General features: G+C 42.0%; 1 protein-coding gene across 2 annotated transcripts in view; it reads right to left on the bottom strand.

The window, feature by feature from the left end:
- The window catches only part of KCNH3 (potassium voltage-gated channel subfamily H member 3), a 148,647-nt gene that overhangs the window by 54,108 nt on the left and 69,796 nt on the right, over positions 1 to 24,743 (bottom strand). For both annotated transcript variants that reach the window (XM_082244360.1, XM_082244361.1), the window contains 4 exons: positions 6,140 to 6,373; positions 3,153 to 3,284; positions 2,900 to 3,030; positions 90 to 339 (listed from right to left, as the gene is read on the bottom strand). In XM_082244360.1, coding sequence (XP_082100486.1) covers positions 90 to 339; positions 2,900 to 3,030; positions 3,153 to 3,284; positions 6,140 to 6,373 — 747 coding nt within the window. The remainder of the gene's footprint in view (positions 1 to 89; positions 340 to 2,899; positions 3,031 to 3,152; positions 3,285 to 6,139; positions 6,374 to 24,743) is intronic.

Here is a 24,743-nt window from a genome sequence, read left to right as displayed (position 1 = left end):
CTTTCTATTTTATTTTATTTTTTTGACACAGCATTTTGTTTCCACCACATTTGCTCATTTGTAAAGTAAACCTGTATTGAGTATACTACCTAGTATGAAGAGGATTTCCACAGCAAGATCACATGCGCTGGGTGGGCTGCGTGGACTCTGAAAACCTTCTTCTTTCGCAATACTGAAGCAGACACTGTATGGCACGGTCACTGCTACATAAAGGGTTGCAAGAAGGATCAAACAGTCCCAGCAGGCCTTGAAGGGCCCATAGTGCAAAAGTATGAAAGGAGATTTACGCATAGACACAACTTTATATTCTGGAACCCGAGGCGTCTCACCAAAAACACCCTGTGAAGAAGCAAAATTGATTAAAGGAAAATTAAACCTAAAATACAAGATTCATTAATGTAAAAAGCTATCACTAAATTAATCAAGACTTCACATCTGTACAAAGTAAGTTATTTAGCATTGCTTACTCAACTTAGTAATAACTTTTAGTTATAATGCGGTTTTTAAACAGATACAGTATACATTGAAATAATTGTTTTTCCATGTGCATGTAAACCCAAAAAAATGCAGTTTTCCTAAGCAAATCATTTTTGTGAAACTGTTGCAAAGTTTGTTACCTAGCCACTTGCTGACCCTTTTTTTGCTAGATAATCACTAGGAACCCCCAAAAATTATATATTTTTTTTTTTTTTGGCAAAGACCCTAGATAATAAAATGGAGGTCATTGCAATATTTTATGTCACACTGTATTTGCGCATTTGGAAAAAATACACTTTAATTGAATTTTTTTGTATAAAGTGAAAGTTGATGTTATGCCAAGTAAATAGATACCTCACATGTCATGCTTTTAAATTGCGCACGCCCATGGAATGGGGACAAACTACGGTACTTAAAAATTTCCAGAGGCGACGTTTTAAATTTTTTACAGATTACCTGTTTAGAGTTACATAGGAGGTCTTGCGCTAGAATTATTGCTCTCGCCCATAATGATCATGGTGATACATCACATGTGTGCTTTGAACACTGTTTACACCTGCGGGTGTGACTTACGTATGCGTTCGCTTCTTCCGCACGAGGTCGGAGGGATGGGGCACTTTAAATTTTTCTTTCCTTATCTATTTTACTTTTTATTTTTACACTGTTCCTTAATTTATTTATTTTTTTATCATTTTTATTCCTATTACAAAGAATGTAAACATCCCTTGTAATGCAAATAAGCATGACAGGTCCTCTTTATTGAGTGATCTGGGGTCAGAAAGACTTCAGATCACTAATTTACCTTTAAAAGCAAAAAAAAAAAAATGACATTTTGCCTTTAAGGGAAAAAAAATCCCTTGTTTATGCCTAGAGGTGGAAGTGACATTAGACGTCACTCTGGTCCTCTAAGGCCTGAGAACTGAGTGGGGGCTCGGGAACCACCAGGAAGCGCCGGGAGAGGCGCACCTTTCCCACAGTCTATAAAAGTGATCCCATGGCGAAATCGCCACCGTGACCACTTTTATCTGTATGCCAGCCGGCTGCTGTAAATAAAGATACTGGGGTTATGGCAGCTAGCTGCTGCCATAACCCCGGTATTTAACGTAAAATACATGACATATATTTACAGTTAGGCAGTTGGCATGTGGCCAGAGATCTTACCAGAAACAGCACTTTCTCCTCGGCGTATAAAAGTGATCTCGTGACGAATACGCTGCCGGGACCACTGTTATCTGAAAGCTGGCCGCCTGCTTTAAATAAAGATACCAGGGTTATGGCAGCTAGCTGCTGCCTTAACCCCAGTATTTAACGTAAAAAACATGATGTATATTTTCAGTCGGCATGTGGCTAGAGATCTTGCCAGAAACAGCATTTTCTGTTGGCCGTTGGGCAACCTATCAGAGGTTTCTCCAAAAGGCAGCCCAATGAGCAATTGAAGAAGTGCACATGACAGGCTGACATGGCACTGCATGACAGTGGGTCAGTGGTGCTCAGTCTGCAGAATTTCCAGGTAGGAATTTTTGCAACAGATTCATTAAAAATTACTTAACCTTCTTAGCGGTATTCCCGAGCATGGCTCGGGGTTAAATTTCAGAGCCAAAAGCGGTAACCCCGAGCCACACTCGGGATACCGCCAGAAGCATTGTTGGATCCTGTAAAAGAGGTTACTTACCTTATCACCGGGATCCAGCGATGTATGCGAGCGGTATGCGGCGGAGGATCTTCCTCCTGATCCTCTCCATGCCCCGGCTTCCGTCTCCTGCGAAGTGACGTTCGCAGGGGGGTGGAACCGGCGGCAAATTTAAATGTAAAACACACCAAACACACTGATACCATTCAAAATAAAATAAATTCACATTACATTGCCCCCCAGTGCCCTTTCCTGCAGTTTTACTGTACTTTTTATGTATATATACATACATACTTTAACTTATTTATAGTTTTTTATTATATTATAATTTATGATTTTGTGTTTCAAACTTTATCATACCCGAGATGTTATAAAGAAGAACGCACAGTAAAAAAAAATCATATGTAAATAGCCGGTTTGGGCTGCTCATTCTCAAGAATTACATGTAAAATAATGGTACCGCTTTCAGCACCTAAAATCCAAAAGAATCATACCGCCAGGGAGGTTAACAAAGCTATATACAGTGAGGCATGATGCCAAAAATAGGGAGGACACACATTTTGGGTTTACATACACTTTAAGTTGTGGGAGGAATCAAATTTTCCTAAATGTTCTCTACCATTGTAATTCTTAAATTAACATTTTATGCTTTCTTGACACATGATAATCAATGTGAAATAACAGCAAAATAATTATATGATTATTTAACAGATTGGCATAGGACTCCTTACTGTCTAGCACTTTATTGTAGTACACATTCATGTAGTCCTCTCACTTTGTACCACTACCTACCTTACCAAGTTTTGCTTTGGCTCTATTTTGTCTCTGTAGATGACCTGAGAGATGGTAAAGCACAGCACGGCTTCGCCTACGATTGGCATTGAAACCTTTCCCTGTTAAACGAGTCTGCTGCTCCCCCCTTCCTGCCAAAATAAGAAATTGCATTTAATCAGTACTCAATGTAATACGCCTACTGCCAACAGAATTACAGAAGAAGAAATGTACAATACAGAATGATCAGCATATGGAAATTTTCTTCTAGTACCTGTCTCTTTCCAGCTCTCTGGCATTTTGGTCTTGGCATCTGTAATGTCCTTAAATGAAACAAGAAATAGAACCACCTCCCCATTTTCATTTTTGATGGGTACAACATCCAGCAAGCACCAGAACTGTGAACCTGAAGAATAAAATACCAAAGGGGTGATTGCATCTATTCCACTGAAGCATTCCTTGACAATTCCTAAAGAGTGGCAGTTAGAGGGATTACCCTGAAATTGTTTTATTCTTTAGTACTGTCAGGCAGACCTAGTTCACCAATCAAAGTTTCTTGGTGGGTTTCATGAAGGCCTCTGCAATTTGGTTGGCACTTTTCCCACACAACTGTAAGTCCAGCTTTAAAGAGTAACTTCACTTTTGAGAAAAAAACATTCCCCTCTGGGTGATCTATGGCCATTACAAATATTTTAACAAACCTTGTAGCAGATTCCTACCTGTTGGTATTCTGAAAAAATCCCTGTGTGTTTGTCTGTGTCCATGTGGTAAGTGAATCTAATTGGAGTGGTTTCATAATTTTCAATCAGCTGCTGCACCTGCAGGGCTCTAATGAGGAAAATTGCAGGGTCTGCATCCCTTTAGACGTGATTTTCTAGTGGGAGTATCTCACCAAAAAATAGGATTTTCTATTCCTGGGTTCTCCATAAATCATAACTACTGGATTATATTGCCTCCTCCAGGAGTAGGATTAGGCAGAACAAAAAACACTTGGCTATGCCCATGGGCCGACCTCAGCTGCTATTTAACCCCCCTTTATGCTCTAGGTATTCAGTTTAGTAGCAAGCAGTATTAGAAAGTATCAAAACTCCTTAGAAGGGAGGGTACTGTGTCCGTCGATGAACTTTGAGAAATGGATTTTACAGTGAGAAAAAAATCCCATTTTCTCTTTCATTCATCGACGGACACAGCGCTCCATAAATCATAACTTCTGGGACGTCCGACAGCAGTGCCAAAAGGAAAATGAGGGGTGGGGAAAAGAACCCAAGGCTAAACATAAGAACCCTAACCAGGACACAGGAGCCCTAACCGGGTCACAGGAGCCCCATCTGAAATAAAATATTTAAAGAAAAACACTCCTCAAGAGGGAACAGCCCCTCCTAAACAGCAGCCTGCAAAACCTTGTGGCCAAAAGAAGCATCTGCAGATACCAAAGTATCTACTTTGTATAATTTGGGAAAGGTATGTACCGAAGACCAAGTGGCCACCTTGCAAACTACAGAAACTGACGCTTAATGACAGAAGGCCCAAGAAGTACTCAGCGCTCGAGTAGAATGCGCAGTGACAGGGAAAGGAGAAACCTGACCTTTAATAGAATAGGCCTGAGTCTGGAGATGGTAGCCAAAGGAGCGGCCAGTCCTTTCCTTGTGTAACCCAAAAAAGCGAGTCTGACTCTGTGGCTGCCAGATACACCCGAATCACTCAAACCACATCCAAGGTATGCAGAGCAAATTCCTTGGGATGAGTCGGCTTGGGACACAAGGAAGGAAACAAAATGTCCTTATTCAAATGGAAGTCCGAGACATTCTTAGGTAGGAATGATGGACAGGGACACCTTATCTCTATGGACCACCAAATAGAGACTACAACAGGATAATGCCACCAACTCCAACACCCTGCAGGTCGAGGTAATAGCCTCCAAGAATGCCACCTTCTGGCACAACGTCAGTAAGGGTATCTCCTGAAAATTCTCAAATGGAGGTTTCTCGAGAACCGAGAGCGCTAAGTTTAAATTCCATGGCGGCAAAAGAGACCGCACAGGTGGAGCCATATTTAGAACTAAAGAGTGCGTGGCTAACTGTCGCTGAAAGAAGACTGCCAAGGCAGACACCTGGGCCTTGATGGTACTCAAGGCCAACTTCTGCTCAACGCCCCATTGAAGAAAGACAAATATCCGAGCCACAGAAAAGGATTGAAGATGAGCGCCAATAGACTCACGCCAAGAAATGTACGCTTTCCACGTACGATGGTATATCTTGCTGGAAGTCAACTTCTTTGCCTTCACCATAGCAGGGATCACTGGTGCAGACAAACCTCTATCCCTTAGTACCTGGCTTTCAATAGCTAAGCCATTCAAACCAGTGACTGTAAAGCAGGATGGTAGATCAGCCCTTGGGACAACTGGTCTTCTCTGAAAGGAAGCCCCAAAGGAACGTTTATGGGCCGATTGAAAAGGAAAGGTAATTTTTTATACCATACAATTACAATATGACTTGTGTCGCAATTCTATATATTTATTTTTTTCCCCATGGAAGTGGAGTTACCCTTTAAAAGCTCAATAGTGTGTTAAGTGTGTTTTGTTCTGCTGTGTGCAGAAGTGATGTCATGTGTTGAATTGTTTTGTATGTATTCTTTCATTTCTGAGCATGTGTTGTCTTGCTCTTACGTTTTTTTTCGGACGAAAACTGTACAAAATAAACGAAAATCGGACTTTGTGTTGACGTACAATAAAAATGTTATAGCCTGTACATCCAGTTTTTGTCGTCAGATGGCTATCGAAAGCACTGTTCTAACAATCCAAAAATCGTCAGATCGTTTGTTGGATGAAATTTTACTTCCAATTTTCTTATCGTATTTATGGACCTTAAGTGACCTCCTACTGTCTCATCAACAGCAACCACCATAATTCTATACTGACAGATTCCAATAAGCTTGAGTGGATGAGACGATGCAAGAAAGACAAGATGGTGGAGATCTGAATTTTTTTGTGCAGAAGTAGAGGTGGTATTTAATAACTGCATTCAAGAAATTCTCATTTCTTAAAGAAGGTTTGAGAATTTTTCTCTTTTTTTGTACTGGATGTAGGCATGCTTTAAGAATAGGATCTATTAAGATAACTGAATAACTACAAACAGACCTATTTGACCTTGTTCTGACAGATGATACAGAAGAGATTTTTATTAGTATAGGGTAGTAGGGTTTTATGTTATTTTACATATGCTAAGCAAAAAGAACTTGGTAGAAATAATTTAATTTACACACCACTTTTCTTGTATAGCAGCAGCTCAGCCTTTAGCTCTTGTTTATCATTCAAGGCTTTCTGGACACAATGCTGAATTTGCTCCCCGGTGTCTGTGCCATAGAGAAAGGTACAAGCACATGACCTCTGCATAACCTCTGCTCGAGCGAAACCAGTGAGTTCACAAAAGCCATCTGAGCAATACACCACAGGGTAGGAATGAGGCAGCTGAGCATTTCCAAGGACAAAGTTGCTGTCTAGAGAGGGAAAAACAAACAAATTTAGAGGGAAGAAAAGGCAAAAATGGAGATAAAATAAAAATACAGAAGATGAATGCTTAGATTAATAAAACAGCATGATACAAGAAATGGACAGGCAATTAAAATAATAAACAGCAATAAACATTCTGCAATAACTAATGTGAAAAAAACTTCCGCGCTAAATTACTATTACAATACGATTGTGAAAAATATGTGATATATCCTAAATACTACAGGAAGCAGCTAACACCAATATGTATCCAACTACCTGTACAAATGCAACAAATGTATAAAATCTCACAAGGGCGCACTACTTTCCTTCAATGAATCACGTGCATATAGAATTAAATTTAAAAAAGTGCATAAATTATCAATTTCTATAAAAAATATACAATAATATACAGTATATAAGAAATCTATCTATCTATCTATCTATCTATCTATCTATCTATCTATCTATCTATCTATCTATCTATCTATCTATCTATCTATCTATCTATCTATCTATCTATCTATCTATCTATCTATCTATCTATCTATCTATCTATCTATCTATCTATCTATCTATCTATCTATCTATCTATCTATCTATCTATCTATCTATCTATCTATCTATCTATCTATCTATCTATCTATCTATCTATCTATCTATCTATCTATCTATCTATCTATGTGAGTCCACCTTTCAACAAAGTCCATAAAATATGATAAATCCAATCTCTGTGAAAAGCGCAGTGCATACGCCAAACATTTTTGAACACTTGACTCTTATCACCACTGTACCCTTTACCCCACTTTTGAACGTCTTCTCACCTGCTTAGACAGACCTCACTAACTACAGGAGGTTATTGTGCACTTTTGGAGTGTTTACCCACTTGCCGACCAGTTTTACAGCGGCAGGTTGGCTCAGTTACGCGAAACGACGTACATGAAAGTCACTTCGTGTAGCAATTAGTGTGGGCATGCGCACGCGCCAATTTGCTAGAGGGGGAGCTGACATGGACTTTCATTGTATTGTTCATTTAAGCACAAGAGACTCCATTTTGTTCTCAATGTTGAAATGCGATCTGTAACCTTCACATATCACACAGACACAATTTCTGCTAGAAGCTCTCCCCATCTTTACTTCCCCTCCCCTCTCAGGGTTTTACTTTTGCAATTGTTTGTATTCGCTAGTCTTTAACCACTTCAGCTCCGGACGGTTTTACCCCCCTTAATGACCAGGCCATTTTTTACTTTCTGCTATAAAACATTCCCAATAAAAATATTTTAAAAATCTATTTTTTTATCAGTTTAGGAAAACTTCTATTTTGCTACATATATTTGGTAAAAAAAAAATCCCAAAAAAGCGTATTTTAATTGGTTTGTGCAAAAGTCATAGCGTTTACAAACTACAGGATAGATTTTTGGAATTTATTTTGCGGCAGACAGATCGGGCCCCTAACTGACATTTTTGACACTTTTTGGGGACCAGTGACATTAATACAGTAATCAGTGCTAAATATTATGCACTGTTACTGTATAAATGACACTGGCAGGGAAGGTGTTAACACTGAGGGTGATCAAAGGGGTTAATGTGTGCCTAAGTATGCTTGCTTACTGTGTGGGGGAAGATTTCTGTGACAGGCACAGAGAGATCGGGGTTTCAGCTTAGCTGAAACTTCTGATCTCTCTCTGCCTGTGTGACAGAAGACTCGCCTGCTTTGTTTAAATAAGCAGGCGGGTCTTCTGTCAGTTATCTGGTGATCGCGGGAGGCCGGCGGCGGTCGCCGCCGCTCCTCCTGCGGCCCGCCTCCCGCTGTGTCTAAACACAGCAGGAGCGTGGCTCCAGAGGCGTGCGCGCACCGCTGAGACCTCATGCACGAAATCACGTAGTACTACGTGATTTTGTGCAGCCTAGCTGCCCTGCCGCAGTAATACTACGGTGGGTGGTTGGCAAGAGGTTAATAACATATTTCTATTTGTTAGTTTTTAATAACATCTCACACCACCCCTTTCTTATCTATGTATAAAACAACATGTAATAATACATTTTGTAATGAACGGACATTTTAAACACAGAGATTGAGTCCTGTGAATCTGTTCCTGCATATGCATAGTTAACTTTTAATTAGATTCTCAACCAGAAATTTCTACAACAGAGCCAATCAGTGGGTGCGGTAGCCACAATGTCTGCCGTGCACCCACGATCGCTCCCCTTGGAGACAGAACAGCGATCTGCCGATGTAAACACGGCAGACCACTGTTCTGTCAGAGATTAACACAGGGATCCTGTGTTCCTCCTATTAAGGAACACAGGTCTTTGTGTTCATCCAGTGAGCCCATCCCCCACACAGTTAGAAAGTACCCCATAGGCAAACATTTAACCCTTAGATTGCCCCTGGTGTTAACCCCTTCCCTGCCAGTGTCATTAGTACAGTAACAGTGCATATATTTAGCACTGATTACTGTAATAATATCACTGGTCCCCCCAAAGGTTTCACAAATATCAGTTAGATGTCCGATCTGTCTGCCACAATGTCGCAGTCCTGCTAAAAATCGCTGATCCCCGACATTACCAGCAAAAGAAAATAAAATAAATAAAAATGACATAAATCTTTCCCATAGTTTGTAGACGTGATAACTTTTGCGCAAACCAATCAATATACACTTACTGGGATTTCTTTTTACCAAAAATATGTAGCAGAATACAAATTGGCCTAAAATGATGAAAAAAAATCTGATTTTTAAGTTTTTTTTTATTGGGAATGTTTTACAGCAGAAAGTAAAAAATATTGTTTTTTTCAGAATTGTTGCTCTTTTTTTGTTTATAGCGCAAAAAATAAAAAAAAATCGCAGAGGTGATCAAATACCACCAAAAGAAAGCTCTATTTGTGGGAAAAAAAGGACACCAATTTTATTTGGGTACAGCGTTGCACGACTGCGCAATTGTCAGTTAAAATAACGCAGTGCCGTATCACAAAAAATGGCCTGGTCATTAAGGGGGAAAACCTTTTATAGGCAGAAGGTTTTTTTTATCTGAATGCATTCTATGCATTCAGATAAAAAGCCTTCTGTGTGCAGCAGCCCCCCTCAGCCCTCCTAATACTTACCTGAGGTTCATCTAGATCCAGCGATTTTGCACGAGAGACTCAGCTGACCAGGAATCCCCTCCTCATTTGCTGTGCCATTGGCCCCCACTGCTGTCAATCAAAGTCAGTAAACCAAGGAGGAGAGAAAGGGGGTGGGCCCGGGCCGTAGCTCGGTGTCTGAATGGGCACAGGGAGCTGTGGCTCGGCTTGGGTGCCCCCATAGCAAGCTGCTTACTGTGGGGGCACTCAACAGGAGGGAGGGGCCAGGAGCACCGAAGAGGGACCCGAGAAGAGGAGGATCCTGGCTGCTTTGTGCAAAACCAATTGCACAGAGGAGTCAAGTATAGAATGTTTGTTATTTTTAATGAAAAAAAAAAACCAAGACTTTAGCATCACTAAGTGGCACTGCTTTCACGGGCTGTTCAGTCTCAGTCTGCAGCTCTGGTGTTATTCATATAGGAGGCAAGAGAAAAAAACCATAGTGCAGATCCCTAATAAAAATAATTTATTTCCATATAAAATACACTCACATTTTAGAAGTAAGAAATGGGCAAATCTCAGTATTACTCTCGGTGTTCATAGCTCCTCTTAGCTTAATCATTTTTAAGTGAACCTATACCCAAGCTATGTATTTACATATTCTGAGCAAGTAGTAAAACCAGTTAAAACAAGACATATATTCACTTCTGAAGCTAGACATTGTGGGGAAGTTCATCTTTAAAGTTCACTACAAAGACACTGAAAGTTTAGTCCACAAATCCTACTCCATAGAAGCCATGGTTTCCACACACTGTACCAACGACTGCCAACTATCCCGTTTTCAATTTGAAATAAATGGCTATATAATATTAGGCTGTATTTATACTATAAAGGTGGCCAAAGAGCACATAATAATAAAAGCATGTATCCATTTATTGCAAAGCCCTAGTAAACACTTACATCTTCAGTGATGGTGAACCTTGGCACCCCAAATATTTTGGAACTAAATTTCCCATGATGCTCAACTATACTGCCGAGTACAGGAGCATTATGGGAAATGTAGTCCCAAAATATCTGGGGTGCCAAGGTTCGCCATCACTGATCTAGATAAACGAAGTTCTGCTTGAACTTGGAACAATAGGAGAGCTGTGTGCAGCGCGGCCAGTAGCTGTCACGCACAAGCTTCCAAACCCGCCAGAGAGGTGGAAGAGCAGTGGCGTCTACGGGCTCCTTGAACCAAGGTAGCAAGCATTGGGGGAGTAAAAAGGAACATGTAGAATGCGTTTCAGAGGCCCGCGTCCTTTATCAAGTGTATGATATACTGTATCGTATTTACATATAACTACTGGCCGTGCTGCACGCGGCTATCCTAGTGTTCCAATTTCAAGCAGAACTTAGTTTACCTAGAATGTAAGTGTTTACTTAAGCTTTGCGATAAATGGATACATGCTTTTATTAATATGTGCGCTGTGGCCACCTTTATATTTTCTGCATACCCATGAAGATCTTCCCAGATCTGATGAACACTGCTGCACTATAATCCAAGCTCTGATTCACCTTTCCACCCATTCCTCCATTTATTCATCCATGCAGGATACCCTGCTCTCCTGGTTGATAAGGCTGCCAGCTATCGTCACCGAAGCCCGTTCCATTCAGCTGGAGCGGAGACTCTTCAGCCACACCTGATCCTTCAGCAGCATCAGTCTTGGAGTTTCCCCCTGTTATAACCAAGTACTTTTTTAGATACCTCATTACGCTGCACACATATTAATAATATTATTATTATCAATATTTATATGCAAAAAAAACCTCTGATGCGCCTGATTTCATGAGCGCATTTTATCTTTTGTATCTAGACTATAAACCAGTGGTTCTGAGTGTAAATTTGGCCACAAGGGCATAAAGGAATGGTTTGCAGAGCTCTATCTTCTGTCCTAACATAATTCATTTTTTTTTTGGATCTGTGATGAAAGGGAAACAGCAGTTTTCTTTTGTTTTAAGAAGGTTCTACTGTGTTTCTTGTCTTTTTGGTCAGATACACTGGGGTTGGTTTACTAAAACTGGACAGTGCTAAATCTGGTGCAGCGCTGCATGGTAGCCAATCAGCTTATAACTTCAGCTTGTTTAATTAAGCTTTGACAAGAAAACTGGAAGCTGATTGGTTTCCATGCAGAGCTGCACCAGATTTTGCACTCTCCAGTTTCAGTAAATCAACCCCATTGAGAACTGGTAGCAGATGATGTGCCCACTTAACGTTAAATGTATGATTTGTCAAAGTGAAACCAAATTATTTGTTAGCATGAATGATGCAAGGGGATCCCAGTAGAGTGCACTGTTAAAATGTAAACTGAAGGTTCATAATTTGAGTTTAGTCACTGCACTGCACATTTGCAATGACTGAACTTCACAAAATATTTGCGCCCTCAGCTGAATCAAGTAATCTGTCAATGCAGCCTATTCTGTTTCATTTACTCAGGAAGGCACTAGAATTGTGTGCTGACCTATTTAACCACTTAAGCCCCGGAAGATTTTACCCCCCTTCCTGACGCTGTACCCAAATTAAATTGACGTCCTTTTTTCCCACAAACAGAGCTTTCTTTTGGTGGTATTTGATCACCTGTGTGATTTTTTGATCATGCGCTATAAACAAAAAAAGAGCGACAATTTTGCAAAAATAACAATATTTTTCACATTTTTTTATATGAAATTCCCCCCCCAAAAAATGTAAAAATCGAAATTTTTTAACATTTTAGGCCAATTTGTTTTCTGCTACATATGTTTGGTAAAAAAAAATCACAAAAAGCGTATTTTGATTGGTTTGCGCAGAAGTTATTGCGTTTACTAACTAAGGGAAAGATTTTTGTCATTTTTATTGTTTTTTTTTTTTAACAAGTAATGGCGGCGATCTGCGATTTTTTATGCGGGACTGCGACATTGCGGAGGACAGATCGGACCCTTGACTGACATTTTTGACACTTTTGGGGGTACCAGTGACATTACTACAGTAATCAGTGCTATACATATGCACTGTTACTGTAAAAATTACACTGGCAGGGAAGGGGTTAACTTTATTTGAGAAGGAGGGGTTAAGTGTGTCCCTAGGGGCGTGCTTCTAACTGTGATTGGATGTGGCTTTTCATGTAACAGCAGAGATCTACGGTCCTACATAGCAGGACCATATGATCTCTGCTGTTACACAAGGGAGAATGACAGGCGGCTGTTTTTACATCAGCCGCCTGCCTTTCTCCCAGTGTAACCGACGATCGCGAGTGACCGGCGGACATCGGGTCCGCCGCTCACACGCACGGGGGGGGGGGGTCTGTGAGCGAGCGGGAGCAGGAGCGCGCTTCCAGCGGCGCGCGTTCGCTCCCTAGAGCCTCACAGGCTAGCGACGTAGTACTACCTCACTTTGCCTGTGAGGGGCTGACCGCCGCAGTAAATAGTCCTGCGGTGGTCAGCAAGTGGTTAATCTGGTTTGATATTCGAGAGCATAAGGCCCCTTTCACACGGGCTTTCCGATCAGGTCCGCCTGTCCGTTTTTTCAGGAGGACCTGATCGGATGCCCCATTCACCTTTATGAGGCAGCGGATGTCAGCGGTGACATCTCCACTGACACCCGCTGCTCTCCGATCCAATGTGGTCTGTGAAATCCAGATGGATGGAAACCCTATTTTCCATCCGTCTGGAGGATCTGATCGAACAGGCAGTCCGTTTTCATCTGATCTCCCATAGAAAAGAGCGGAGATCTGACAGCTCCGTGTGACGGTACTCACCGTCACTGAGACTGAAAAAAAAAACTATGTGACAGATAAATTGATGGTTTGGACTGCATGGATTGAATCCATGGATTGTAAATCATGTTGATTTGATCATCTATTGTTTACTGTGGGTTCTCAGTATTTACACTATAATATGTGTATTTGTATCTTGTTTTACTTTTGGTGCCGGCAGTCTGGGCTTCCAGGCTGACTTAAGTACGCTGAGCTAATTAGCATGTGAAGGATAACCTTGTCTAGATGGGATTAGTCAGCTGTACCTCGTTAGATATTCATTGTGTGATGCTTATGTAAATATTCAGGCCATTGTTCAGGTAGTGACTGTCATGCTTCTCAAGTGTATAAAAATCTACTGCTTGTGTTAATAAAGGAGTTAGTTGTTTCCAGACACATACAAGCTAAGTTCAGGCTAGTTCTTGTATGGGGGGCGGCTGGAATATCTCTATATGTCCAGACTGGAGGAAGCCGTATACTGACGGAAGACCACAAGCACGGTGTGGGTCTACGGTTCCGTCACATTGGTGGCAAGCGGTGGGATGCTTCCTGCAGTCTGGAACATCCAAACCTCCACCGGGATCCAAGGTCCGGGGAGCAGAAGAGGAGAGGTACAGATATCAGCCGCCATGGAAGAGGAATTCCGAAGGAGGTTGCGAGAGATGCGGTTACAGCACAGGGGACCGGTGTCAGAGAAGGTCCTGCTGGGATGGCATGATTCAATCCGATTGGAACTCTGGGAGGAAGCGCTAGCCTGTGAGCAGCGACACCAGGGAAAAATCCTCCCCTCCTTCCAGGAAAGGTACTGGTCACAGTACGAAGTGCGAATGGTGTTTTTGGGGAGACAACCGCATAAGGAATGGAAAGCTGAGTTAAGCAGGCTGGTCCAGGTGGAGATGCGGTTGGATGAGAGCTATAGAGCCCTCCGATGGTATGTAACCCAAGTGTGCCCATGGACAGCAGATGGCAGCCCAACAGAAGGCTTTTGCTACGGCGGCCTGGGGCTGTTATTAGAGAGGCTGTCTGAGGACCCTGACTTTGGGAGTGATTTGGAGTGGCGTTTGGAGGAAATACTGGAATACAGAGAACAGATGCTGAATGTCTTGGACGTTCACTGGGTACTGGAAGATTTGGAATTTCTAGCCAATCAGGAATGGGAGCTGGAGATCGGCTACAGACAGCTGCTAGACTCTGTTCAGTGCCAGGCCTGGGCTCCCCTTGCCTGGGAATACCCAGAAGTACCAGCTGACAGTCCAGAAATCGTGAATGAAGAGTCGGCAATGTGGCACAGTAATAGTGTGCTTTGCTCACCTGCACCCACGGTTTTGGATGCGGAGGTCTTATGGCGGATGCAGCAAGTGCTGACTCACCTTGACGAACCTGTTTCTGCACAGGACGAGCTTGGATGGAGGAATGCATCTGTTCAGCCGCTGGATAAAGGTATGGGAGAAGAGGAAGCCATCTTCATTCCCAAACCACGGATTACAAATTTAATGGACTTTCCATTGGAAGATGATTTGGATTATAAATCACCTACAAAAGTGTTGGCACTGGGCCCAAGTGCCACCAGTCCATGTCCTGGACTTTCAGCAATTCCAGAGACTGGAGATTTATTAGACTTTTCTTCTGAGGAGGAACATCACAGTGAGCCTACAGCAGATGAGCAACCATCCAGGCCTAGCGCTGCTGACCTCTGGATGCAACAATTGGTGACCCAGCAAGATGTGTGCAAGGCCACTGACTTTTCAGTTTATGTTCCTGCAGAACAGCTGGCATCAGGGCCTAGCACTACTGAGCTCTGCCCAACACCAACAGCAGCTTCAGCCTCCCAGAGAGAAGAGGCAGCTGACCTTTCTGCTACACCACTGACAGGGACATGGGATTTCAGGCCAGCAGCATGTGTGGAGTTACAAGAAACTTCTACAGCAGAAGCGCTGACAACTGGACAGAGGGTCCAAGACCTCTGCCCCACACCTGCAGCAGTCCCGGAGACCCAGGGTGAGAAGGTGGTGGTCAGTCCCCAGCAGCAGATCAGGATCCAGGGGGAGAAGAGACAAGAGGTTGCCGGAGCAGATTACGTGGAGTCCCCAGCAGAAGTGCTGGCAACAGAGCAGAGTGCTGCTGGCCTCTGCCCTCAACTCACAAGGGATGGATTTTCTGAGCAGGTGGATGAGACTACAATCCCCACCTGTATACCCCAGGGATGCTGGGCAGTCGGCCCAGATCCCCAACAGCATGAGGGAGTGAGCCCAGCCACCCTGTCTTCTCTCCAGCAGCTGAAAGGACTCCAGGGAGAAGGGCCAGTCCACGCTTCTTCCCTACAGCGGGTATGTTCTGCGAGAGAGGCAGAGGTTGGCTGGGTGAGTAATGCTCCCTTTGGGACAATTTGCTTGGGGTACTGTGTGGGTATAGACATTGGGGGGCTGGAACTACAGACTACCTTCAAAGTCAACCCATTTGGTGTCCCCTCCTGTGTTAGTCTCCTTCCAGAAGCAGAGAGATGTGACGGTAGTCACTTTGGTTGGGGGGTCCTTGGAACACAGCTTACCTTAGAGAGGGTGGGAAATACCTCTCTCAACCCGCTAGGCACTTCTTATGTCTAAATCACTCTGTGTCTTTTAGGGACACAGGGTGACCAAAAAGCCCAGTCTGGCCTGCCCAAACCAGACTTCCACAGACTGATTGGCTACGAGAGCTCCATGCGCCCTGCCGGGACAAACTTACAAGCTATGTGGAACTTTGTCAAGGAAGGTGCCATGATGGATTGACTCTTTGGGACTTTTTACCCGACGAACTCAGGCACAGACCAGTTGGGGGTCTGGTACCTAGTTCGTCTACCTTTGGGGGGAAGATATGTGACGGTACTCACCGTCACTGAGACTGAAAAAAAAACTATGTGACAGATAAATTGATGGTTTGGACTGCTCAGTTGATCAGACTTGTAACAGATGCATGTCATCAGCCAAAACACCTGTCTTCCATGGATTGTAAATCATGTTGATTTGATCATCTATTGTTTACTGTGGGTTCTCAGTATTTACACTATAATATGTGTATTTGTATCTTGTTTTACTTTTGGTGCCGGCAGTCTGGGCTTCCAGGCTGACTTAAGTACGCTGAGCTAATTAGCATGTGAAGGATAACCTTGTCTAGATGGGATTAGTCAGCTGTACCTCGTTAGCTATTCATTGTGTGATGCTTATGTAAATATTCAGGCCATTGTTCAGGTAGTGACTGTCATGCTTCTCAAGTGTATAAAAATCTACTGCTTGTGTTAATAAAGGAGTTAGTTGTTTCCAGACACATACAAGCTAAGTTCAGGCTAGTTCTTGTATGGGGGGCGGCTGGAATATCTCTATATGTCCAGACTGGAGGAAGCCGTATACTGACGGAAGACCACAAGCACGGTGTGGGTCGACGGTTCCGTCACACTCCGTCTCTGCAAAGTAAGCGGAGACGGACTGGTTATCTATCTGCTCAAGGAAATGGGTGAATTGATCCCTGCTGAGCAAAACAGAGTACGCCAAGGCAGAAAGCCCATAATGTAGCAGATTCTGTTTATTACAAGCAGCAAATGTGTGGAATGGTGACCAAAATGTATGAGGAAATGGAGAAACCTTGATTGTCTCAGACCAACAAAGTTAAATATAATCAGTTTGAAGCACCAACCAACACATCTTAAGACCATGTATATACAGCGAGGGAAAAAAGTATTTGATCCCCTGCTGGTTTTGTACATTTGCCCATTGACAAAAAAATGATCAGTCTATAATTTTATTGGTAGGCTTATTTTATCTGTGAGAGACAGAATAACAACCAGAAAAACGCATTTCAAAAAAGTAAGCAATTGATTTGCATTTTAATGAGTGAAATACGTATTTGACCCGTTCGCAAAACATGACTTAGTACTTGGTGGCAAAACCCTTGTTGGCAATCACAGAGGTCAGATGTTTCTTGTAGTTGGCCACCAGGTTTGTACACATCTTGGAGGGATTTTGTCCCACTCCTCTTTGCAGATCTTCTCCAAGTCATTAAGGAGCACTGTTTACGAACAATTGACTAATGTGTACTTATCTACAGTTTAAATTCAGAAAATGGTGCAAGTAATAATGGTAATTTTGGAGATTACATAAAAAAGGAAAAAGCCCTTAGGCCTTTGCTAAGAGTTTAGGTAGAGCCAATGCGTAATTGTTGCACACCAGTTTCTGTTTTTGTGCATGGGTGAGTCACTTAGCCTTGTTTCCACATTGAAGGTTTATCTTTTTGGTGACATTTCTTCCATGAAGACCACTTCTTTCCAGACTTCTCCAGACAGATAGGTGTACCTGTGTCCCACTGTTTTTTGCCAATTTTGTGCTGATACACTGCTGGACATCTTCTAAAGTCAAAGGAAAGTAAGCATGATGTGTCTGCTGCATTAGATTTCTTTGGCTTACCACTGTGTTTACAGGCCTAAACGTTGCCCAATAGATGGTGCCCGCAATGCTGAGAAATACCGGAAGATATATATCCATGATACTATACCATTAGGGAGGCATGTGATTAATCCCAAATTTTTTTCTGCAGTAGGACAATGGACTTAAATACACAGCCAATGTCATTAAGAACTGTCTTCAATGTAAAGAAGAACAAAGAGTCCTTTACAGCATTTCTTCACACCTGCATAAAACGTTTGCACAGTACTGGATGAGAAGAGATATCAGATCCTTGCCCTTCTCACCAACTCTTGAAAAAGGACTAGTCAATCTCACGCTGCACTGTCACCTATGTAACAATGCCACTCTCAGCTGCACCTTGCAGAAAGATTTTCCAGCTTGCGGGCACACAATCTAGGTGCAAGCAGCCTGAGAGCGATTGTCACTGGGTTAAGTTAATTAAGCAATTAACTCTTTAAGCTACCACCACCACCTTTTGACAGAGAAGGAGGAAACTTCCAATCTTAGTAATACAAACTATGATTTTAGATTAAATGTCTGTAACACTTACTGTCACCACAGACAGGTATGTTCAGAGTAACTTGCATTAAAAGCATTAGAGATAATGTTAACACTTTTCAAAATAGGGTTTAATAAAGAAAATGTCAAATTGGTGCAAATAAAATATTTACATAAAAAGTATAACAAAGAAATAAAGAGAAAATAAAAACAGCAGAGAAATAAAAAAGGGAAGAATACTTGCAATGTCCTGGTTTCAACAGAGTTCAGTCTATAAGCAAGGTGTTATTGGCTCTCATACTGTAATGTTCTGGTACCTTTGGGTACCCTAATTACTCTTTCATAAGTGTATGCACCCCACCATTCTCTTTTGATAAGGTGCGCATACACCTTTAAGACTGATGCTGTCATCACTGAGCGCCGGACTGGATGGCTATTTAGATCGCCGGCTCTCACTCACATGTTCGTTCAAACTGCTTTGTGCCTTGATGCTAACCTGTCTTGAAGCTCTCATGCTTGCAAGCATACCTCGCTGTCGGAACCACGCTGCGCTGATCCCTGTATCCCGCTACCGGATCATCCGCTCTTGCCGAACCTCTCCTCTGCTACATTGCTATTAGTGATAAGTACCCCACAGGGGAAACCTCTATAAATTTCATACTAAAGCTTACACTATCTAGCTCTGCATACTAAGGACTATTACTACATCTGCATTATCTAAGATTGCTAGCTCTTGAGCCTACTACCACCTGTTCTTGCACTGGGTTGATCTCTCTTGTATGTCCACCTGCTACTCTGTCATCTGCTACCATACATGATTGCTAAACCTATCTGCATCCCATCTGCTACTATCTTACTTTCAAGAACATTTCCTTTCAAGTGTCTGTCATCTACCATCTCTACCCAACCTGTCTCTTCAGCCTATCATCACTGTGTTACTATATACATAAGCAGAGATGTATAGTAACGAAGTAGAATTACTTAAGTACTGTACTTAAGTACCGAAATGCGGTATCTGTATTTTCCTAGAGTAGAATTTTTTTCTCCTACTTCTACTTTTACTTCACTACATTTTTTCGATGATTTTGATACTTCTACTCAAGTATTTTTTTTTTGTGCTGCATAGTTACTCGTTACTTTTAAAAAAATTACCACTGCCAGAACAGTAGATGGCAGGTTACATAAAGCTCAAAAAAATGTGTATAATGTCATTTGTAAATCAGCGCATACGAAAATAAAGGCTGTGTATAATAAAAGCTGCTATACCAAATCTTTCCAATAAAAAGAAAATATGAAACAAACAAATAAATTGTGCTACAGCGCTTAAAGTGCATCAAGAAACTACTAACAAACACAATTGGCTGTGCGAATAAAGTGCCTGTGCAATCGATATAATATCATTGTTGCGCCCAGTGCCCTGCCCACAATCCACACAGTATCAAAAATAAAGTGACATGAATGTGCTAAAGCCTAAATGCAGTGAAAATAATTATTCCCACAATGTAACAGTAAATTCAATTCATATAAAATATGACAATAAATTACAATAAAATAAGTTATGAAATAAGTTAGGTCAGGTGCGTGCAACAAGTTGAAGTGTGTAAACCTATCTATAATGAAAAGTCCATAAATGAATTCCAGTGTGCAAATCTAAAGTGTCACTTCCCTTGTCAGATGCTTCCACCTCCTTCAGTGCTCGAGTGACCGACCAACACACTTAATGGTGGTGGCACTGGTGGATAGCGTCTGGGTGGCACTGGCACTGACTGCACTGGTTCAAAAAGCCATATATATTTAATTATTTCAATTCTCAATCTCATAGGTCCTCTCCTCATAAGATATTAATAACTTAAGATTAGGTGATGAACTTCTTGGCGGCCCTGGCAGGATGACGGGGACACCCGCCACTTCTGGAGCCGAGCCGCTGTGATTCCCCAACATGTGACAAAGTGACAGCCAGGAGATCTAGTGGCTAGTAGTGCTCAACAATACCGCTTTTATATATAAAAATGAAATAAAATATACTGACTCACAATTTAGTAGTAGGTAGCGTGTAGCAGTAGGCAGCACAACTCAATTCAATCAATCCCACAGCCTCGCTCGCGCCGCGGCCTGCGGAATCACTGTCATGATCATCAAGTTAAGACCGCACTGGAGGAGCCATGCTGCCGTCTTCCCGCTCAAGGTCTCTGCCTCTAGACGTGTTGTGCGTCACTCAGACTCCACCCCTTAGGGCCCTTACTGAGAGGAGTTGTGACGCGGGCGGCCAGACGTGGGAGCAGGACTCGGAGCATTTTCTTCGTTATCTCATCTTCTTCTCTATGAGGTGAGTGAGGTGGACCGTGGAGAGGGCCTAATCCTTGCCATGGCAAATGTGCCATTTGAGAATCAAATAATCAATATAAAATATTAATATATTATATACACACGGGTCATGGGTGGCTTTTTTGAACCAAGAAGAGTGAGACTGACGGCTATGATGATTATCCGACCATCCATGGACCATAAGTGTTGTGTTGTGGTGGTGCCTGTGCTTCCTGCGGCCTGCCTCTGCCTGTGCGGCTGTGCCTGCACTGCAGTGGCCACTGGCAGTGGCACTTGACTTGAGCAAAGCAAATGAGCACTACTAGTGTGAAGGACAGGTGGTGGAAGCATGTTCTGACAAGTTCTTATAATGAAAATAATATAGACAGCTTTTTGAACCAGTGCAGTGCCAGTGCTACTAAGGTGAGAGGCAGAGAGAGAGGCTATCCAGTCCACCACTTTACTTGAGCAGATCACAGAAGAAAGGTGGAAGCATCTGACAGCAAGTGACAAGCACTTCTTAGATTGCACACTGGAATTCAGTTATGGACTTTTCGTTATAAAGTTTAGTTTACACACTTAAACTTGCACCTAACTTATTCACAATCACAACTTATTTTATTGTGGTATTGTCATATATATTTTATATGAATTAAATTTACATTGTGGGAATAATTTGCACTGCATTTAGCACAGACATGTCACTTTATTTTTGATACTGTGGGCGATGATTTTGAATACAAGAAGAATATATATAATTGCAGGCACTTTATTAGCATTTTTAGCACAGCCACTTTGTTAGTAGTTTTTGATGCATTTTTCACTTTAAGCGTTGTAGGTTTGATGAAGCTGGCCTGGCACATCATCATCAATTGAGCGAATCAAATCAAACCGCGATTAAGAAGACTGCGCATGCTCCTGTTCTGCCTTTTGATCAGCTGAAAAGATGGACAAACCAAAAACACCACCTTCCACCCCTGGCCCTTCAACTTCAAGTGATCTGCCTGGCTGTGAGAGTGAGGAAGCTCAGGAAGGAGACCACCCCTGGCTTTAAAAGGTGGATGCTTTAAAAGGGAAAGGGAGGGACATACTTTATCTATTTTTTGTTTACAAAAAGTTACAGCCTAAGGAATTGTGATTGTCCTTTAGGTTAATCATTTGAATAAATCATTTGAAATAATAAAAAACAATATGATGTTCAAACTTTTGACTTCTTTCTTTAATAACTACATAACACAGTACTTGTACTTCTACTTTCAGTACTTGAGTAGAAATTTTGTTTCAAAACTACTGGTACTTTTTACTTTTAGTACTTAAGTAGCAAATTTTTTGAAAAAAATACTTACAATACTTAAGTAAAAAAAATGTTGAATACTTTAGTACTTCTACTTAAGTAACTTTTTCTGCGAGCACTTCCACTTCTACTCAAGTCACTTTTTGATCAAGCACTTGTACTTTTACTCAAGTAGAAATTTTGAATACTTTATACAAGTCTGTACATAAGTAACTCTAGGAAACATCTTATTGAGTGTGTGTATTTACTTGCTGAATTGAGATCATCCACACATGATGAGTCATTGAGAGTTGGGAATGGTGTCTCAGCGTTTCTCTACATGACTACTGAAGTGGAATATTTCTGCAGCTGAAAATCCACATCATACATAAAACGCAGGAGCGTTACAGATTGAACGAACCCCAAATGGATTCAGCAGAAATAACCACTCAGATGACACAATTAAAACAGCAAGTACCTGCGTTAATACACGCACTTGCTGAATTAAAAGAAGACAATCAGGCTCTGTCGCAGCAGGTAATTAGACTGACACAACTTACCACTGCTCAGTCCCCTGAACCCAAAATAAATCCTCCTTTGGTATTTACAGGCGATCGCAAAAAATTTCGCGAATTTGAAAACGCATGTGAGTTACTTTTCTTGCTAAAACCCCGTACCTACCTTACTGATCACATTAAGGTTTGTACTATTATTTCTTACCTAACAGGCGATCCTCGGGCCTGGGCAGACTCTCTTTTTGAGAAAAGCGACCAGCTTCTCAACTCCTATGCCTTGTTCCTAGCAGAACTCACTAGCCTATATGATGATCCCAATAGGCAGAGTACTGCCGATCTTCAATTAAGATCCTTGAAACAAGGTGGGAGACCTGTAGAAGACTTTGACGCAGAATTCAAGAGATGGACCCTTGATTCAGAATGGAATGATGCATCTCTGAAATCCCAATTTAGGCTTGGCCTATCAGAGGCCGTTAAAGACGAGCTCGCCCGAGCGGATCTGCCAAAAACCCTGGTTGCATTGATACAACTCAGTATCACCATAGATAGAAGACTACGAGAAAGAAAGGCTGAGAAAATGGGAATGCCATTATCCAGTTCTTCTCGGATTTCGGCCGTTGACCCCGTTCCTATGGAGGTAGGAACCATACGCCCACCTCTATCAACTATGGAAAGAGCCAGAAGACGATCTGGTAATCTCTGCTTGTACTGTGCATCCCTGGATCACAAGATAAACGTCTGTCCCCTAGTCTACAAAAAGAAGGGTGAGTGTTCACATGTCCTCCTAGGGGGATTGACAACTTCAATCACTAACCCTTACCTTTCTGTTTGCTTAACATTACAGTGGGACCAGAACAGGATTACTACTAAGGCCATGATTGACACAGGATCTTGTGGAAATTATATTGACATACGTTTTGCTGCTTTAAATAAAGTTCCTATTGTTTTTAAACTTAAACCTGTCTCAGTGAGTCTTATTAACGGTGTTCCTTTATCCTCTGGTCCGATCACTGATCAGACACAGGCACTCCTAGTCACTACTAACGGGTCTCATATGGAGACCACTACCTTCGATCTAATACCTTCACCCCACTTTCCCATTGTTTTGGGACTTCCCTGGTTGCACACACATCAACCAACCATAGATTGGAAGGAACGGACCCTGACCTTCCTCTCTTGCTATTGCGAGGGTACGTGTAACCTCCCGTCTTTCGGGAAGATCCTGTCTGTGGTGACAGATGAGATTGCACCACTATGTTATCAGGATCTCTCTGAGGTTTTTCTTGAGAAAAATGCTCAAGCACTACCTCCCCATCGAGACTATGATTGTAGCATTGATCTACTCCCAAATAGCAAATTGCCGTTCAGTCATGTTTATCCTCTTTCACAGGATGAACTTTCCCATCTCAAAGACTATTTGGATGAGAATTTGGAAAAAGGTTTTATTAGACCTTCCACTTCTTCCACAGCAGCAGGACTCTTTTTTGTCCGCAATAAGGACTCAAGTCTCAGGCCTATCATCGACTATAGGCAATTGAATGCTATTACAATAAAAGATCGCTATCCTCTACCGCTTATCCCTGAGCTCATTGAGCAGGTGCGTGTAGCTACCTATTTTTCAAAATTGGACCTGAAAGGAGCATACAATCTCATTCGAATCCGTGATGGACACGAGTGGAAGACTGCATTCAGAACCAGATACGGATTGTTCGAATATCTTGTAATGCCATTCGGGCTATGCAACGCCCCTGCAGTTTTTCAACGATTTATAAACGATATTTTCGGAGACTTACTAGATGTCTGTGTTGTGGTATATCTGGACGATATACTTATATATTCACGATCCCTGTCTGAACACATAAGACATGTAAGACTAGTATTATCGAGATTGCTTGCACACAACCTTTATGTGAAACTGAAAAAATGCTTGTTTCATAAAGAAGAGGTACTGTTTCTAGGCTACATCATATCCAAAACAGGAATCGAGATGGACATGAGTAAGATATCCTGCATTCAGGATTGGCCTACACCAACCACACGCAAGGCGCTACAGCGATTCCTTGGATTTTCGAATTTCTACAGGAAGTTCATTAGAAACTTCTCTGCCATTGTGAGACCCCTCACACAGCTCACTAGCATTAAAAAAACATTCAAATGGTCAGATGAAGCAAATAAAGCTTTTCACCTGTTAAAGACAAGGTTTACTTCTGCTCCCATACTACGCCATCCAGACCCATCCCTCCAATACATTCTGGAAGTAGATGCGTCAAACATGGCAGTAGGAGCAATACTCTCCCAACGACCAACTCACACTTCACCACTTCATCCAGTCGCCTTTTTTTTCTAAATCCCTAAGCAGTCCAGAGATAAATTACCCCGTGGGTGAAAAGGAACTGCTTGCTATAAAATTGGCTCTGGAGAATTGGCGACATCTACTCGAAGGCACCCAATTACCAATACTTATATACACGGACCATAAAAATCTCCAATATCTTCAGACTAACAAAACTCTCTCGCACCG

This window comes from Pelophylax lessonae, assembly GCF_965119305.1.
Source record: "Pelophylax lessonae genome assembly, chromosome: 2".
Taxonomy (NCBI): domain Eukaryota; kingdom Metazoa; phylum Chordata; class Amphibia; order Anura; family Ranidae; genus Pelophylax; species Pelophylax lessonae.
Note: the sequence above shows the minus strand (reverse complement) of the source record. Positions and strands in the feature narration are given on the sequence as shown.